Source organism: Megalobrama amblycephala, linkage group LG9 (genome assembly GCF_018812025.1).
Source record: "Megalobrama amblycephala isolate DHTTF-2021 linkage group LG9, ASM1881202v1, whole genome shotgun sequence".
Lineage (NCBI taxonomy): Eukaryota > Metazoa > Chordata > Actinopteri > Cypriniformes > Xenocyprididae > Megalobrama > Megalobrama amblycephala.
The window spans coordinates 10274709-10295730 of NC_063052.1; the positions used below are offsets into that span (position 1 = coordinate 10274709).

Consider the following 21022-nt stretch of genomic DNA (forward strand, 5'->3'; position numbering starts at 1 on the left):
TATATATATATATATATATATATATATATATTCTGGATTTCAAATCTGATTGGCTGATAGCCGTGTGATATTCTAGTGATAACAGCACTCCTAACTTTTCAACGTTTGTATCACTCCGCTTGAATCGACTGTCATGACAGCCTAGCAAATCCACCGTATTTTTTTTTTTTTTTTTTTTTGCAAATACTACACTTGTGCCCTGAATTGATTGGAGTGTGTGTGTGTGTGTGTGTGTGTGTATATATATATATATATATATATATATAAATATTAGGGCTGTAACGATATGCGATATGAAACCGAAATCGCGATACGCAGGTCCACGAACCTGTATCGCGATGTGAGAAGGCAGAATCGCGACACACCCCTTCCAACTCCCAGAGTTATCCTTCCTGTCCAGATCCAATGCTACCACATTTTTAAATTACTATAAGTATTAGGGGTGTAACGATTTATCGTAAATGGTGTGTCTCAATCAGCTCTCTAGTTCAGTAAGTGTTTCGGGCACACATTGAATCTTGCAAGCAGGTTTAAACGTTTCTCATGTCAGTCTCTTGCATGGTCGCGTGAGAAACGTCGTGGCTTTCTTTCACCGCAGTGCACAGCAACGGCTGTGCTCACAGAAAAGCAAAAGACGCTTGCGATGCTTTGCTTTAAGAAGTTCTGTGGGGCCGTTCACATATTGCGTCTTTTCCGTGTGCAAGTCAGTTATTATTTTCAAATGTAGCCGCGCGGCAGGCGCGCTCATAAAGGGATCAACGCGGTCGCGATGCGCGTGCAATTCTCAACTTCTCAGAATGCCGCAAGCGCACCGCAGGTCGTGTGACAAGAATCAACCGATCAGCTATGGCCTTTCCGTAACAAAACATCAAAAGCTCAGCCGAACAGCTGATCATAGCTGTACATGGTGGTTTTTATATCTTATCTCCATCAATATATCTCGTAGTAAAACTAATGCAAGGGCTAGAAATCATTTATCCTTTGCAGAAACATCCTGATCCTCTTAGAGAGCTCAGTTCATGGTTGCATAGCAACGACCGACGCCACGGGAGCGCAAGCGCTTTGGAAAGAAGGAGAAGCGGTGCGGCCGCGCCTTCCACGCGTTTTTAGACGCGATATGTGAACGGCCCCTATTCATAATTCTAAGTTCATGTTAAATTTAACATTTTTTTTCAGTGACAGACAGCCCTATTCAACTGTTAATTTGAATACAGAAGGTTTTTATTAAAATTTTATATTTATTTATTTTATTGAAATGTGATCTTGTATGTACAACAAGGAAAATTATTGAAATTTGTTCATGTTTTTTTAATAAATCTTGTTTGAATTTCAGTTTCATTTTGTTCAAAATATCGTGATACGTATCGTATCGTGAACTCCGTATCGAGATACGTATCGTATCGTGACCTGAGCGTATCGTTACACCCCTAATAAATATCAGAGATGGGCACTACTCGAGTTAGTGACTCGGACTCGAGTCGCATTTTAATAGACTTCAGACTTGACTCAGACTCAACCTGAAATGACTTCAGACTTCACTCGACTCGACACAAAAGACTTGTGAATATTTTAAAAACAACTCAAGTCTTTTACCCTTAACTATTGATATAATAAATAAGGAGTTTGTGTTTAAATGGTTTTATAATATCTACGTCACATTTATTTCCCTGTGTGTCGTGGTAAATCAGACTCTTGTCATAGAATTTGATTACGTATGCCCATGTATTGCGCGTAAACTCCGAAATGTCATAAAAGTCCCATGAAACATTTTAATTAACATGTCAGATCGGCTAGATGCACAGAATGTGGGAAAACAATTAAAGACACCAGAACAACATCATCAAATTTATGAGACATTGCATCCAGAAAGGTTAGTCACATAAACTCATACGGTTCATTTGGATTGCCAGCCTGTCAAAAAATGAACAAAAATAAACTAGCCTTTAAACCTAGCACTACGTTTTATCAATATTTTCATATTATATGCAGCTTTTCTCTTTCTTAATGTGTGTTCATAAGAGAGAGGTAGAAAGAGATGTTAATCCATTTATTACTTAAAGCTCATATTTTAACGTATCGCAATCAGCATGTGTAGAGTTTTCTATTGAAATTCTTAAACATTCCGAGGTTTGATATTTTCTGAGAATGACTGTCGTCAATAACAACGAAGCTGTATAACAAACCATGACTCACTGGCGCCATCTTGTGTCCGTTTAGCGACTGTATTGAAAATGACTACTCGTGTTGCAAGGACGATTGTTTTGTACACTGTAATGGATTATAAAGTTACAAGCTGGATGTACGTTATCCCGGCTTACATCATAGGACCTTAATTTCAAACAAAACAGATGATAGGAAGATCATAATAGAATAAATAATATGATTTGAGTATGAGATTTTTTGACTCGAGACTCGAATCAGACTCAGGACAAAAGACTCCAGACTTGACTCGGACTCCAGCTTAAAGACTTCAGACTTGACTCCAGATAAAAGACTCGTGAACATCTCTGTTATATATATATATATATATATATATATATATATATAAATATATATACACACACGTTTGGTGAGTATACAAAAATAAACAAACAAATAAATAAATAATTAAATAAAAAAAGGTCCAAAAATTTGAATAGGTTGTGTATAACATTTAAATAATATTCTTTTTTATTTTTATTTTGATAAAAATGTACAAATTCATTCAAACAGATCCATATTTTAGCCAGTATTTAGACATGGCACCATTTTGTTGTAAAAAATGTTTTAAAAAATGCTGATCAATGCTGAAGTTGATCAGCATTTTAGGTTAAGTATCTTCAGACTTTGTGAATGAATGAACAAATAAATGAATACTTGCACCCTATTTTGTACTCTATTTGTGGAAAGGTAACTTTGTTTTGAGACAGAAAAGCTGTGCTTATCTCTCTCTCTGTGTATGTGGTTGAGGTAAAACCCTATGTTATGCAGACTAAATGTACCCACAAAGATGGCAATATCTGATGTCCTTGTCCTTGTGGGGACATTTTTGGTCCCCATAAGAAAAACAGCTTATAATTCACACCAAATATATATATATTTTTTTGCAGAATGCAGAATGTCTCTGTGATGTATAGGTTTAGAGGTAAGGTTAGGGTTAGGGGATAGAATATACAGTTTGTACAGTATAAAAATCATCATGTCTATGGAATGTCCCTATAAAATATAAAAACCCAACATGTAAAAAGCTGTATTTTCAACATCATTACTCCAGTCTTCAGTGTCACATGATTCTTCAGAAATCATTCCAATATGCTGATTTGCTGTTCTTATTTCTATCAATGTTGAGTAGTTGTGCTGATTATTTTGATTGATTGATTGATTGATTGATTGATTGATTGATTGATTGATTGATTGATTGATTGATTGACTGATTGATTGATTGGAAACCATGATATATTTTTCTTTGGTAAATAGAAAGTTGAATACACGGCACTTAGTTGAAATAGAGACATTTTGTAATAATGTAAATATGCTTGCTGAATAAAAGTTTTAATATCTTTAGAAAAAAAGAAGAAGAAAATAAATAAAATCTTACTGACCCCAAACATTTCTAAATATTAAAATATTTGATGCTAAATAAATCATCTCAAAATAAACTTTTATTTATTTTGTGTTTGGTGCGACTTGTGGGCAGAATTTCAATAATTTATTATTATTATTATTATTATTTATTTATTTATTTTATTTTATTTTTTCAGTTAAATTTTCCAGTTACTAAATTGTAATTTTCTAATAAAATACTTCCAGGACATAGAAGTAAGGAATAATGTAGCTGTCATCACAGACAGGGTGATGAGGTCTTGTGATAATGAGCTTCTGAATGTACTTTATTTTCCAAATATTTAAATAATAGCACACGGAAATGCAAAGTTTAAATTATGCATGAGAATGCATGAGAAGAACTGTGAAGAGCTATGAGAGACATAGTGTAGGAATTTGATTTTTCAAGCATGACGGTCAAATTACAGGTCAACGCACAAGATATTTGATGAAAAGTTTTTGCTATTAACCAATAAAAATCCACAGATTCCAGAGAGCCGTGTAATAAATTTAAAATAAATAAACTCAAACACATATTCACACAGGTTCTTTCTCTCGCCATTGCCTTTGGTAATCAACAGTGGTCCATATTCTTTCTCTCTCTCTTAATTACCCTTCTCGCTCTTTCTCTCCTCTCTGTACATCACTGTGTTTCGCTTCCTGACCTTCGATTGAAGTGCAACTGGTCTCTGCATGCTTTCTTTCATCTTAATGCCACCTTTCCTTCCAGCTGCCTTACCTCCCCCTGATCTCCCTCCCTCGGCTCTCCTTTCCTCCCTTTCTCTTCCTCGTGGCCTTGAAGTTCTCTTCTTCACTCTGTGACGATTTTACCTTTATTCGTCCTTTTCCCCATCCCGTTTCATCTGATGAATCAGTCTGGTCCTCTCTGTTTCTCTGTCATTGTCCTTCTTGGTTGTTCTGTCTTTCTCTCTCTTTCTTCCAGTCTCTGTCTTTCTCTCTCTCTTTGTCGGCTGTGGTGCTTGTTAATTGCCAGCAGGTTATGGTGCCCTTTTCAGTGCGGCAGGAAGCCTTTGGTCGCTCCCCATGAAAAGGACAGAGCTTTTAGGCCTTCTCATGAGATGAGGAGCATGTGTCCCCAAGCACACGCACACACACTCACCAACTTGTTGGGTTTTCATGTTTTATAAGGACATTCCATAGACATAATGATTTTTATACTGTACAAACTGTATTTTCTATCCCCTAACCCCACCCATCACAGAAAATTTTTCAAAATATTTTTACATTTTCAAAAAAACATCACTTAGTATAATTAATAAGCCGTTTTCTTCATGGGGACCAAACAAATGTCCACACAAGGACAAGGATTTTGGATAATGTCATCTTTGTGGAGACAAAAAATAACGCCCATATAATCTCGATCCCACTTCCTTATAACTGCTTGTGTGTCAGTCAACCATACAAAGCTAATGAATATGACCCGAGCACCATCATTACCTATAAGCCCCTGTAACATGAACACGCTCTATTCACAAACGACAGCCGCACAAGTCCTAACTGAACGCAATCTGCCCCTCCACACGCAAACAAATTCACTCAAAACAAATGAACTGGTAACGAATACGGTGCAGACTGATTCCGATAGCCCCCTGCGTCTATTCACGCATGCCACAGCTGCACGGCCACACTTCTGTGAAAGCATTCCTCAGCCACACATTCATATAGTGCATCCATTATGTTATCATAATCAAAAGCAACGTGTTGCTTAGCACCATGCTTTTTTTGCCAGCCGTGATTAAAATGGTCCCATGGAGGTTTAGATTTGGTTGGAGGGATTAAATGTAATTTAATGTGATTGTACAACAGTAAAGCCCAGGCAGTTGTGAGCTTTGGAAGAAAGAAAATAAAACATTAAAAAGGAAACTCTGGTAAGGTCGTTCTGTACATAAAAGAGAATTTATGATTACAAGCCATGCGCAGTGCAAAGTTCATGCAGACTTTTTTTTACTCTCTTTAAATTCTCCAGAGATGCTTTTGAAGACTTTGTCCTTAAAAAAACTTTTGTGAATGAATAAAGGTAATGGGCTTATAAAACCATAACTGATTGTAAAGTCACCATGAAATGTCAAAACTAAAGGCTGGTTGAGAATATAAGTTTTTACAGATGTCTGGAATACCTCACTGTCAATATTTTTATCTTCATGTTCTGTTTTAGAGAAACAGGGCCATTTTTACAGCTCGAAAAATGTACTTAACATTGAAACATTAAAGTTCTTTCAGGGTGATACTTTTAGACTTTTCATAATCTTTGATTTTATATATAATCAGTTCACATATATCACAGTTATATCAAAATTACACATTATATAAATAAAATATACACAAATAAATAAACATACCAAAAATATTATACATACACAAATTATAAAATACATATATTATATTTATTATATTTTTATTATTTCAAATGTTTTTAAAATAACTCATTTATGCACAAGACAATATTAATTTGATAAGAAAATACAGTAAATTAGTGAAGTTCCTAAACGTAATTTAGGGAGGAGCGAGCCCATCTAATCTTCCAATCAACAGCCAGAGTATATAAGCAGCTGCTTACCTCTTTTCAGTCACAGCTGTTCCAGCATCCCTCCACCTCCCCAAACTCCACCTTCATCTCAGGTACCTTGCCCTATGTAATCATATCCTATATTTATTCACTGGGGGGTTGTATCAGAGCTCGAGTTGAAGCTGCTTCAACTATTAAGTTCTGTTGCTATTTATTTTTAGATATAATAATAATAAAAAAAAAAAAGTTATGGATTAACTTCTAAAACTAATTTTTTAATTATTTTTCAATCATTTTTCAACATTTTTCATAGTTACTGTCATAATGTGTTTTCATGACAAATTCATTTAAACATACAGTGATAATTAAGACATTACTAACAGGTAAAGTAAATATAATGAATATATTAGATAATATTGTGCATATATTTAGTGTAATGATCCCCTTTAGAGTTCATTTCTCTAGTGCAGTGGTTCCCAAACTGGGGTACGTGTACCCCTGGGGGTACGTGAGGTGACAAAAGGGGGTACGCGAACAAAATGCTGAGTAGTTGATTTAATTCTACATTAAAATAATATTAAAATAGAGCATGTATTTTTAACTGCCAAAATGTCGTAAATCCAGTACATTTAATCAAATTACCTCATCATTTGCAGTCAAAAATGACTGCATCCACACAAGCAGCATGCATATGATAGATTGCTTGCCGAATCTGCTGCCTTAAATCACGCTAAATTACTGTCGTTCTCGACAGAGCACCTTTGTAAAAGTGGGGATTTAGAACTTACTCGCATGAAGAACAAATATAGTCAGAGATAATGAATTAATTTCGATTTAAGACTCAAACTTTCTCCGGTACAAAAACATACCTTGTGTGAGTTCTTGTATTTAATGATGACAACGAACAAGAACGCAATTGTTCCCAAATATCCACATGACTGCAAACGTGACATTATTATACAACAGGTCAAAAAACAAAACGTACATTTTAAACACAGTACTGCCAGTATTTACTTTATTTTGCAATGAAATAATAATGAAAACCACAGCAGAACTACAACACACGTCTGTGTTTCGCAAACAATTCTGCGGCTTTGAACGAATTGTGAGAGTCGATTCAATGATTCATTCACAGCCGTTACTGAATGAATGACTCGATGACTCACTCATAAAAACAGTGACTTGCTGCCACCTACTGGCGGTTTTAGTTTAATATTTAAAAGTTTTACTTAGTTTTACCATCATTGCATATTTCTCTATTGAACATTTTTATTTAAAACATTATTTATTTTATAAAGTTATTCATAAAGGTAAAAAAATGCACTGGACAATCAATTTAGGGGACAAATATTGTCCCTTAATGGTAAAGGTGTGACTGCAGTCGAAGTGGAAGAGAGGGGGTACGCGGAAGGATGGTAATGCCTTCAGGGGGTACTCCAAGCTAAAAAGTTTGGGAACCACTGCTCTAGTGAACTCACATGATGTGAACACTAAGGCCTCACAGAGACGCTTTTAGGTGTATATGCAAAAATTTTGTATTGTATAGGCATTTCGTCCAGACGGATCCAGCGTTTTGGGAGCATGAAACCTCTATTTTTTTAAACGACACCCTTGCGTTTTCATGTGTATGCGTTTCGTGCTTGCGTTCGTGCTGCAGAAGCTACCGAGCCTATTAGCTTTACTAAAATAAAGCTTTATTTCTAATCTTTACTAAAGTTTGTATACAGAGTGAAAGGTTTATGCGCATGCTCCAAGTCTTATTCTCTATTTTTAGTCTATCTCTGTGGCAGAATTACAGCGCCACATACTGATCTGTCATGTACACTACATCGTTTTGAGTTGGTTTCAGTGGTTTCGTGTGTACGCAGATATTTCTTGAGACGAGGAAAAAAAAAAAAGATCGGATAGGGAAAGCTCTGGCTTCATGTGGATGTTGCCTAAATGACTTGCCTGAGGTAAATGTAATGCTCAAGATGTTTTATAGATGTCTTTCCACGGTTGAAACACTGGTTGAGAGATTATACGTAAACATATCTATGCATAGATCGTCTCTGCTTCTACTGTAATTTTTTCTGTTGTGGTGGTAAGCAAACAGTGTTGCATTACCGTGTGCGCCCCCTTCTGGATTGGAGTGTGGATCACCTGGGACTGACTGTATTCGATATCTGACTATATGCACTGAACTGAGACGAATGCATGTACTGTTACACCCCTATTATAAATGACTTTACTGTAATTTCTGATCAATTTAATGCATCCCTGCTAAATTAAAGTATACATTTCTTTAAAAAAAAAAAAAAAAAAAGACCTTATTGACCCCAAACCTTTGAACGTTAATGTATATAATTTACGTTCATGTTTAATTATTATTAAAATTGATACCACACATTTTGAAAAAAAAAAAAAAAAAAAAAAAAATGCATATCTATTTTAAGGTAATGTCTGTCTAATTGGATTTCATTACACCAAAGGAACATAAGAAGAAGAAAAACATGAAGGAAAAATAATTTACACTATCATAAAACCCTTAGAGTCTATCTCAACGGGAGGAACATGAGCAGTAGAGTGCAAGTAAAGACATGCAAATATTAAAATCAATTCTCTGCTGACACACTTTAGCTAATCATGAAAACTGAACCTGCATCACAATGATTTCACAGAAAACAAAAAAAAACACAAAAAGCAGACTTCACCCTTTTTACTTGATTATGCACAGGCAAAGTGCAATAACTACAGTGAGCTGGAAGCAATTAGAAATCATTCTATTGTGGTACAGGAGACAACAATAAAAGAGGAGGTGAGAGAAAGATGATCGTAATCTTGAAAAGTCTGAAGCTGGGAATTGTTTAAATGAACAGATAATTGCATGGGGGGGGGGGGGGAGCAGAGACAACACAAACAGATCTATATAGAAAGATAAAAATAAAAATAAATAAATACACCTATGAAGTCCAGAGCCTCTAATTTTCTCTGCTATAGCTACAGTATCAATCCCCCCCTGCAAGAGTCTGATAATGAATAAAGAGCACTGAATGCTGCTTCACTCCACTGGCTTGAGCTTTGGGAGTGATTTTGCCATGTTTGGGTTTATAATAGCGATAAAAATCTCTATATCTCGCCTCTTTTTAATCACACTAGCGCATTCATCTCAGAATGATTTGGAATGTAATTTGGTGGGAGAGGTAATCAGGTTTTGCGTTAATTGACTTTGCGGCCTGCAGATAGAAGGGTTTTTCTGCTTCAGTAATTACCGCCCGCCATTCTCCTGTCTAGTCAGGGCTGCCTGTTGCCGTGCCGACCACCTCCCGGTGCGTATTAATGATGCGTGAGGTGTGCTGTGCCAGTGGGGAGTTACACAAAAGGAAATACTCGAGAAATTCCAGTGTTTCCACAAGTGCTTCACGCACAGGTACATTCCGTCACCGAGTCGGCACAGCAGACGCGGCTGCCATCATAATCAACAAAGTTGGTAGCGTAGACAGCTGTATCCATTAAAACGGCAACGTTTTAGCTTTGTTGCATCGTTTCCTCGGCTCTCAAGTTGCCGAAGGTCAAGCTTTGGCAAAAGTCTCTTTTGCTCATTGTCAAAGAATGACAGCAACTTGCTGTTAGAGTGAATGTTTCTTGCGTCTCTCTTTGTCCTTTTCTCTCTCACCTTATTTGTGATGCTTCAAAAACTCTTTTGTATCACTCCTCCCTGATATAAACAGACTCCGAGCGCAGATGTTTTCCGACACAAATACAAGCAGAGCGTGAACTAGAATACATGCGGCATTCTCAAAGCTTCTAAATAAACAGCCACAAAGACGCAACCATACATACCAACAGACAGAATTACATCATCAAGAGCTCAGGATGCAGTCAAAAAGGGGGAGAAACACTTTTGTTTGACATTTTCTTTTTACATTTATAGGCTGAGATACCAAGTTCTACCAGTAGGGGGATCAGTTTTGAGAACCAAAACTGCCTGAGCTCGTGTTTACTCTAATATGGAACTACAGAGTGAAATAGGACACAGCATGTGTCATTTCATAACCAGAGATCCCTCCGGAAAAGCAATGTTGTTTAGATTTTCGAAGACAATACGGTAATAAAGCTCCTGCCGTGACGACTGACAGGTTTTTTTTTTTTTTTTTGGATGGGATCGCATCACAAGACAATCAAATCATGAGATTGAAGCCATTGTGTTTTGAAAACTGGGAACTGGGTGTCAAATTCTCACTTTGACGCTTGAGGTGAGAAGAATGATGTGCTTATTTCAGCTCACTAATTCACTAATTAACGTAGTGTCAAAGACTTCATCAGGGGGACTTTTGATTGTTACTGAGTCTGCAAATACAAACATTGATGTCAATATGCTCTCAACTGGGTTGAATATAATATGAGATCTGACATATATCAGTGACCGTCATGTGACAGAGATTGTGTGTTTGGGTGTTGCAGATGTATAACTTACGGGTCTCCGTAGTCCCAGACAACACATTGAGGATCTGTTGTGCCCTTTGAGGAGAAAGAAGACAGAAAGAGTTAAGAATGACTTCAAAAAAAGACAAAACAATAACGGCTGCATGGCAGTACAGCAGAGAGGAATTTTTCATAAATAGTTTATGCATTTGTGTCTGTGAAGGGAGGGAGAACATATGTGAGTTTAATTTATTTATATAGCAATGTATCAAACCAGGTGGCATTTGTAAACAAACAATGATTGGCGTTTATTTGAAACATATGTTATTACAGTCTGAAACCTAACAAACCTTCTTTTTGGAAATGTTTAGCTTATAAAACATGTGTTTGTATCATATTTCTGCCACTTGGTTCAATGAAGGTGGCACTTTATGTATGTGCTGAATGATAAGGGACCTTCATACCTTCATCCATACAGACCCAGTTCCAGTGTCAGGGCATTAAAAAAAAAAAAGATAATGATTTAATAATTTAAAAATGTATTACTAAATATTAATTTAAAACAATAATTAGACATTTTTAATTTCTAACATTTTAATACAATAATTATATACACTACCATTAAAAGCTTTGGGGTCAGTAAGATATTGTTTTTAAATAAATTAATATATATATATATATATATATATATATATATATATATATATATATATATATATATATATATATATATATAAAATAATGTTTTTTTTTTTTTTTTTTTTGCCCTGACACTGGAACTGGGTCTGTAAGTGATGAAGGCCCCCTATCGTTCAGCACATACATATATACAATTTTCCTTTAAATTATGAAACTGAAAGGAAAAAGGAACAGAAGAAATATGTAGTCCACAACTGGCCAGCTAAAAAAAAAAAAAATCTCTTGAGAGTGAGCGTTTAGGATGATGCCTTCACTTTGTGCTCAGTGTGAGGCTCTAATCAGAGTTCAGTGGTGCATAGCTGGAAGAACAGCTAATTATCGATTCATCAGCGAATCAACTGGTATAATTGACTAATCTGTCTCCACTCAGGTTATGCCTATTATGTCTTTTTAGGAAGAGGAATCCCAGATGGGATCTTATGACCTGAACAATGATCACCTCTGACCTTCAGGGCTATAACAAACTCCCGTTACAGCTGCCAGAATCAGAGGGCAATTATGTCTCGCTATGTGGTCTCAGTGAGATTGTATACTTCAAATGAGGGCAGGTTCAGCGAGATGCAAGACACAGACACTCGAATGGCACCGTTTTAAACATTTCATTGCCCCCAAGTGGTTAAGCAATGCCACATACTGGATTGGATCAAATAACTGAGTCACATGTTGACAGCTGACACAAAGTAATAATTGTTTGAATGACAGATGGTTGACACGGTCGCAGTCGCCTCCGCAGAGTGGACTGCATCAGTCCAGAAACACTCACACAGCTGTTCTTGTAATACGTCTGCTAAGGCAAATTATAAGTGTCCAGTATGGACATTCGACTGGCTTGAATGTACTTATCAGAAACACAAACAGATGGCTTTGGTACTCTCGTTCATAATGAGAACAAATGAACGGAGCATTTTTGTCATCGCAGGTGGTAAATAAAACATGCAACTGAATACATCATTTCAATTTGACTCTCAAATGACTGACAGCTGGATGCTTCTGGACGTCGGCGATCAATAACTGGCATAGACGTCAGTACACCCGTGTTAAGACTGATGAATGGTGAGGAGCGGCAGCCAATGACACAGCTGGAGTGTACCGCCTCCATTTCCCAGCAGCCTCTGGGGGTCAGGATGGCTCAGGCAGGCTGTCTCAGAGCAGCTGTCCACATAGAGAGGACAAGTCCCAACACACAGACTCAGATCCCCCCCCCATCCACGTTCCAAACATCTGTGGCCAGGGCACCACTGCACAATCTGGACACCGACCCCTGCCAAGGTCTTTCGTACACAGATGGGGCTTACCCAGGACCACGGCTGAGCGGGGCACGACCTCGGTACAACGGGGGACGTATGCATAGAAAACATTCATGAATCACGTCCACTCCCGCATTCCCAAAACTCACACTTCTACTGAGGAGATAGCAGGTAAAGGTTGCCATGGCGACTCGGGGGAACATCACAATGGCAGTGTTCTCTGCACAGCTGATATCCGCACTGATGCACAATCCAATCTGCAGGTTTCGAATTTTGCATAAATCCTTGCGGGTATATTTTTATTACATTTTTTTCTCCCCACATAAAATATTGAGAGCCTTTATGTGTAGTACTTTATGTGCTGTGTATTTAGGGGTTGTTAAAGATGAACTATTCATAACAGAGGATTATTAATAGAGGGTCATCCTAACAGAACTGTATTTCGTGCCTGATTAAGGTGTTCAAATAGACTTACTGTGCTAGAAGTTTGTGCCAACAACATTTCAGAGGCAATTTGTCAGCATGAATGAATTTGCGTTGGTTATGGGTCATGAGAACCAGTATAGTAAGACCAAAATGGGAAAATATAAAAAAAAAAAAAACATAAGAAAAAAAAATGTTTCAACATGTGACTGCATTAGTTCACCCAAAAATGAAAACAATGTCATTTATTACTCACCCTCATGCCGTTCCACACCCGTAAGACCTTCGTTAATCTTCGGAACACAAATTAAGATATTTTTGCTGAAATCCGATGGCTCAGTGAGGCCTGCATAGCCAGCAATGACATTTCCTCTCTCAAGATCCATTAATGTACTAAAAACATATTTAAATCAGTTCATGTGAGTACAGTGGTTCAATAGTAATATTATAAAGCGACGAGAATATTTTTTCGCCAAAAAAACAAAATTTAGTGATGGCCGATTTCAAAACACTGCTTCAGGAAGCTTCGGAGTGTTATGAATCAGCGTATCGAATCATGATTCATGACTTTGGCGCTCCGATGATTTGACATGCTGATCCATAACGCTCCGAAGCTTCCTTAAGCAGTGTTTTGAAATTGGCCATCATCGGCTATATAAGTCGTTATTTAGTTTTTTTTTTGGCGCACCAAAAATATTCTCGTAGCTCTATTATATTAATATTGGACCACTGTACTCACATGAACTGATTTAAATATGTTTTTAGTACATTAATGGATCTTGAGAGAGGAAATGTCATTGCTGGCTATGCAGGCCATCGGATTTCAACAAAAATATCTTCATTTGTGTTCCGAAGAATAACAAAGGTCTTACGGGTGTGGAACGACATGAGGGTGAGTAATAAATGACAGAATTTTCATTTTTGGGTGAACTAACCCTTTAAGGCTTAGTGCAACCAAAAATGAAAAATGAACGGTGAACGCAGTCAGACGACGAATACAGTCACAGATGATCCACGCTCCAATCCAGAAGGGGGCGCGTGGTAATACAACGCTGTTTGCTAACCGCCACAACAGGAAAAAAAAGAGCAGAAGAAGAACAGAGCAGATGCAAACGAATTGCACGCTTGAAAACAAAACCCGCTAGGTAGTGCACATGCGCCGAATGTGTCTTTCTGTGCTCATGGACAAAGGAAAATACTCCGAAAGGCTTGCGCACTCAACTGATTCAACTAAATGCCACTAGGTGGAACCAAACTGTGATATGCACTACTGTCTGTTCAAAATAAATGAAAAGAAACTTTGCATTGTGGATTTGTTCCTTTGTCCGGTAACACTTTAATGTAGGGTCAAATTCTCACTATTAAGTAGTTATTAAGATATTAGCTGTTATAAGATATTGGCTGTTTATTAGCACTTAGTATAAGCAGATATTAATGCCTTATTCTGCATGACCATATTCTGCATTCCCATAATCCTACCCAATACCTAAACTTAAAAACTACCCTACTAACTATTAATAAGCAGTAATTAGGAGTTTATTGAGGCAAAAGTCATAGTTAATAGTTAGATAATAATGAGAATTGGACCCTAAACTAAAGTGTGACCATTTTTCCTTTTGTACCGAAATTGTACCGAACCGTGACCCCAAAACCGAGGTACGTACAAGAACCGTGACTTCTGTGTACCATTACACCCCACATATATATATATATATGTGATGTTTAACAACCCAAAACTTAAGAATGGCAGTGTGACACAGTATGGTTAATACAAGGAACATCAAAAATATACTATGATGAAATATGCAATAGTTTGTAGAAGTGGGGCATTTAATATTAATATCTGTTAAAATATGAATAAAAAGTGTAAGATACTTACATTGAGCAAAGGTGCAAGTTCCACTGATACCAAGGGCTCGGTTGGTTTTGGTAAAGGACGCACCGTCACTGTCAGAATCTTTGAGCTGATCACGAATGGATCTCTGGAAGGAAGGAACATAGAATGAGTTAGATCCAAAACTGACTTCACACTCCATTTCTCATCTATCGATAGGTATCAGGGTTGGTCTCCCGTCATGACTGAATTGGCCACAAACCACAGGTTGCTCAATTGGAATTTGAAATGGAATGACAGAATAATTTAATCTAACAAATCCAACATCGTCACTCAACAGAGGATGTTTATAAATTACAAATTTCGTAAATGCAAAACATAATTACATCATACATTTTGACTAATTCTGCACATTTATTCCTGACTATATAGACACTTTATACAATTTTCTCAGCTGATTGGACATATTTCTCTAAACTAAGTCTGTGCAGCTGCAGTTAACCGTGAAATTGCGGGTCAAAGTGACACATGAACATCAAAATCGGCAGAAATTTTGTACACGCATTCCAAAAGACCTCATAATGTCAAAACTTTGCAGGCATGTTCATGACCCTAAATGAGAAATTGTCACAAAATAAAAAAAAAAAAAAAAAAAAAAAAAAAAAAGTTAACCAGTATTTTATGTTGCAGGTCAAATTGACACGTAATATAACATTAATAAAAAAGAAAATAAATACATTTAAAAAATACATAAATTAAATACAAAATTCTATCGGTGGGATGTCAAATATTGATTAGAAGTATAACTTTCAATTACAGCATTTTCATTTTCATTTCTACGTTCTTAACTGTATACCTCAATACAATTTGATTCAACTTTCAACTCAATTCTGAATGGTGCACAACCCTGGATGGTATTCAACGACAGAGTGTGTGTGTGTGTGTGTGTGTGTGTGTGATTTAAATCCATGGCAGAGCTTTTTAAGACCATCCTGCGCTAAACAAATCCATCTATTTTTGGTGTGTGTGTGTGTACTGTATAGTGTGTGTGTTATGGTGAGAGATAAAACTTGTGTATCTGTGGGAGTTGGGTCACATGGAGTTACATTCTGTCACAAACAAATCGGGCAGGTTAGTTCCCCTTGGGGCAGTGGGAGCAAGGATGTGTCTTCTGTGCAGAAAATTAATGAGACGCAAAGCAAAAGCAGACTAAAAACAAACAAATAGCCCTGATCCCATACATATTCAACAAGCCCCGTCACAATCAACCACAGTGAGGAGCAATGACCTGGATAGCAGGGCCTCTAACACTGCTCACAATAGAGACAGACAGAAGCAAACACAAGCAAGGGTTGTCGGCACGCTCTTGTGTTCCTCGTCAGGGTTGAGGGCTCTGACATGCTCAGTGAGCTTGGACAGTGAACTACAGACCCCAGCAGGGCTTGAGCAGGATGCGAGACATGCCCCCCAGTGTCAGCTGCACGAATCTGCCTAATTACACTTATCTCTTCTCTCTCGATACAGAAAGGCTCTCAGAAGTGGCCAGACTGAGGGAAAAGGCAACACAGTTAACCAGAATATCTAAAAATGAAGCCTTACACTTGCCCTAACCGTGCGTGGCGTGATTATTTTCCTTTATGTCCACACTCAAAGTGCTAATGATGCGTGACTGTATGAATATGAACAAAATATATGTGAAAACAGTCCTTGTAAACCCTGAGCTCCTAAAATAATATGAGAATACTGAAGTATTTTGTTACATATTCCTCAGTTGCATTTTTTTTTTTTTTATTCAAATAGTTTAATTATTGTCATAATGCGTTGGAAGCTTGTTTTCACCAGGGAATAAAAAAACGTATCTCACAATTGCAAGTTTACATCGCACAACTCTGACTTTTTTTCTCAGAATTGCATGATATAAAGTCGCAATTGCAAGTTATAAAGTCAGAATTGTGAGATATAAATTATGCGAGATCTAAACTCTGACTTCATATCACGCAATTCTGACTTTATAACTCCCAATTGTGAGTTTATATCTCGAAATTGACTTTATAACTCGCAATTGAGTTTATATCTCACAATTCTGACTTTATAACTCACAGTTGCAAGTTTATCACAATTGTGAGAAAAAAAGTCAGAATTGTGAGATAAAAAATTGCAATTACCTTTTTTATTTATAAACAAGCTTCCATAAAGCACATCTTTTTATTTTGATTAATCAAAATTTTTTGGAAGTCATTTTGTTGACAAAATTAAAACTTTCAGGACCAAAATAAAACTAATATAACTGGAAAAACCCAATACACACACTACAAAAATGAAATAAATAAAAGAAAAGAATAGAATAAAATTGGCCACAAATTAATGTTTTTTAATCATCAAACATTTATTACCCGCCTATTGCAAATTAAATTGTCACTAGATAACAATGACAACAACTGAAGGCCCTTTAATTGATTTAATAAATCAACTGACAACACAGAGAAAAAAAGAATAGAAAAAAAAAAAAAAGTTCAAAACTGAAAACTATTATTCACAACACATTTTTAATCATTTGTGGCTTATTCACCTTGAATCTTTTACCTCTAGAGGAATAATGTTCTCCAGTGTCAATCTCTGTGGGAACAGCTGAGTCACTTTGATAAGGTAGGACAGTTACAGCATTTAAGCTGTAAAACATGGCTAATTTGAGGTTTTAAGAGCCACATCCCTGGACACAACATTAGGATATCCATGGCATGGATCATGGGATTAACAGGTAGTGCAGGAATAGGAGGTATTCTAGGAACAGAGAGGCTGCTGGTCTAAAACTAGAGCAGCACAATAAACCCACAAAGGGTGGCAAACTTCACCGGATTTACCACGGTTATGAACTGTTGGCCTCCCATCAGAATATAAAGGGTAAGGTCAAGACCTTCAAATAAGCATCTTAGTCAAATAAGCTCATTTCTAGAAGAGATTAAAACAGGCTTAATGATTGTTCCACTTTTATTCAATGGATCAATTTCAAGCTCTGAAGGTTTACATTTTGATAATTGTTCATAGTCTCTGCCAGCTGGTGTCAATCATATGCCGAGTAACAGAATGAGTGTCCTTGAAATAGCTTTCAAAAACATATTAAAACACACAAACACATGCATTCACACATATTAAAGGACTGGACTTACTTTGGTGGGGGCATTATGAAGCCGAGGGTGCGGTACAGGATGGCTCCGATGACAAAATATGGTGTGTCGTCTGATTCTACAGGACAGAAAGGGTCAAAGTATATAAATAGAAGGAAAAATCTTTTAAAATGACAGAAAAGTCTTAAAATGTCTTGCTAAATATCTTTTTCTACCAAGTAATTATTATACATTTTTTGGGGAGTCACACCAAATTATATATTACAACTAATGATCAAGATTAAATAATGTATTTTGTTATTAATTCATATATAATTCTACATAATTTATATTTTTATTATTTCAGAGAAAAAAAAATAAAAAAATCTTCATCATAGATGATACTGTATGTATACGTTTCTGTAAGTATAAACACCATTTTTACTGTATTTGTGAATAAATTAATACATAGGACAAAAAAAAATATCATTCCATTGATCCCCATACTCGTATTCAAATATGAAGGGAAAACGAATCACATCAGAAGCAACTTATGACCATAATAAGCAGTTCTGGCAGAGTGAACCAAAAACAAAGCATACTATAAAAGAACGGCATTTTAAGAAAACTCTCAGAGAGAGTCAGAATATTGCCTGACATTTAAAAGACAAAGAAAAGAGGGGTTTCGTAGAGATATGACCACCGATTCTGTTCCCAGACCATCTGTCCACTCCTCCCCACTGGCTCTGTACCCTTGTTTCAGCAGCACACATCTCTGTGCTTTTCATATCATTTGTTTTGTTCTCTCCTCTGCACGAGTGCCTTGCCTGCACATGCACCTCATCATCTGTTCCTTTCTCAGACACTATTTATCATGAAACTCTTTCTTCTTTGTCCCTCCTCACTCTCATCCAATTCTTCTTCTCCTCAAACTGCTGTGGGCCTCCAGAGAGACTCGTCCCTGAGTAAATGCCATCATATTTCACTTATAGAGGACATATTTTGGACAGGAAGTGAAAGTGATACAGTAATATGTGATGTAAGGAGTCTAAAGTCCACATTTCATTGCTCTATTGTCTTCATGTGGCAACGGATGTCCTCGCAGCTATTCAAAGTTCATACAGAGTTGTAAAAAGAACGTTTAGACCTGTTCTAAGGCACTTCAGAGGATTTTACTGCAAATTTTATGAAGAGAAACTCAGCCAAGCATGGTTGAATCACTGTTGCAATGTCCACTGACATTATGCAATTTAAGGTTTAATAATTGAGCTTGAATAGAGCTGGTTAAAATCACTGAACACAGTATGCATACTCTTCTGATGCAAAAGATTACGCCTGAGTAAAACTGAGTATCAGTGGATAACGTCATCTCATTAGCATGTATATTTTGTGCATATGTACCTAAAGTCATTTATTGGATAGAAGTCATAGAACATTTATTACATATGTATAACCTCATACTCTGTCTTCATGTATGTTTTAGTGTTATTTTAGTATTACTTGAATATTATTATATATTCTTTTTTTTATAAATTTGAATTAGCTCTTATTTGTATATTTTTATTTTCATTTTAGTTTAAGTTTTAGTCATTTTGTTATCTGCTTTTTTTCAGTTATCATTTTTTTTTCTAATCTATTTATATTTCAGTTTTAGCAATTTTAGCACTTCAGATTCAACTTATTTCAGTTTTTTTTGCCAAAACAATTTAATTTCTAAGTTTTTCATCTAATTTTATTTCGAACTGAAAATTATTTTTAACATTTAAAAAGGCTAAATACAAAAAAAAAATATATATATATATATATATATATATATATATATATATATATATATATATATATATATATATATTTCAGAGAATATATATATATATATATATATATATATATATATATATATATATATATATATATATATATATATATATACTTAAACAGACAGACAGAGAGATCGATAGATCGATAGATATATAGATAGACAGACAGACAGATAGATCGATAGATAGATAGATGGACAGACAGATAGATAGATAGATAGATAGATAGACAGACAGACAGATAGATAGACAGATAGATAGATAGATAGATAGATAGATAGATAGATAGATAGATAGATAGATAGACAGACAGATAGATAGACAGACAGACAGATAGATAGATCGATAGATAGATAGATGGACAGACAGACAGATAGATAGATAGATAGACAGACAGACAGAGAGACAGACAGACAGATAGATAGACAGATCGATAGACAGACAGACAGATAGACAGACAGATAGATAGATCGATAGATCGATGGATAGATAGATAGACAGACAGACAGACAGACAGATCGATAGATAGATAGACAGACAGACAGACTGATAGATAGATATAGATATAGATATAGACAGACAGACAGACTGATAGATAGATAGATAGATAGATAGATAGATAGATAGACAGATCGATAGACAGACAGACAGACAGATAGATAGATAGATAGATAGATAGATAGACAGACAGATAGATAGACCGATAGATAGATAGACAGATCGATAGACAGACAGACAGACAGATAGATAGATAGATAGATAGATAGATAGATAGATAGATAGATAGATAGATAGATAGATAGATAGATAGATGGATGGATGGATGGATGGATGGATGGATGGATGGATAGATAGACAGACAGACAGACAGATAGATAGATAGATAGACAGACAGACAGACAGACAGACAGACAGATAGATAGATAGATAGACCGATATAGACAGACAGACAGACAGACAGATAGATAGATAGATAGATAGATAGATAGATAGATAGACCGATATAGACAGACAGACAGACAGACAGAAAGACAGATAGATAGACAGATAGATAGATAGATAGATAGATAGATAGATAGATAGATAGATAGATAGATAGATAGATAGATAGATAGATAGATAGATAGATTCAATTTAATGGAACTTCATGTGCTAAAAATAAAACTTTAAAAAAGTTACATCAGCCAGTTACACAGAAAATTCAATGTCCAAAACCTCCAAACAAAATAGCCTAATTTAGCTCAGTTTGCTGTCAAAGGATGAATAAAGGGAGGCGTGTATCACCCCTTCACTGAGAGCGGGGACGTCAAAAGACAAATGACGTAACTGCGATACTGCAGTTCTTATCAGCCTCAGCAAATCAAATGCCAATCAGCTCCACAGCG

General features: G+C 36.1%; 1 protein-coding gene across 19 annotated transcripts in view; it reads right to left on the bottom strand.

The window, feature by feature from the left end:
• adgrb2 (adhesion G protein-coupled receptor B2) overlaps positions 1 to 21022 on the bottom strand; it is a 350264-nt gene that overhangs the window by 102941 nt on the left and 226301 nt on the right. For all 19 annotated transcript variants that reach the window (XR_007186356.1, XR_007186355.1, XR_007186357.1 and 16 more), the window contains 3 exons: positions 17884 to 17959; positions 14762 to 14864; positions 10566 to 10609 (listed from right to left, as the gene is read on the bottom strand). Coding sequence is in view for 16 of the 19 variants with exons in the window: in XM_048201541.1 (XP_048057498.1) it covers positions 10566 to 10609; positions 14762 to 14864; positions 17884 to 17959 (223 nt within the window). In the remaining 3 variants the exon portion in view is untranslated. The remainder of the gene's footprint in view (positions 1 to 10565; positions 10610 to 14761; positions 14865 to 17883; positions 17960 to 21022) is intronic.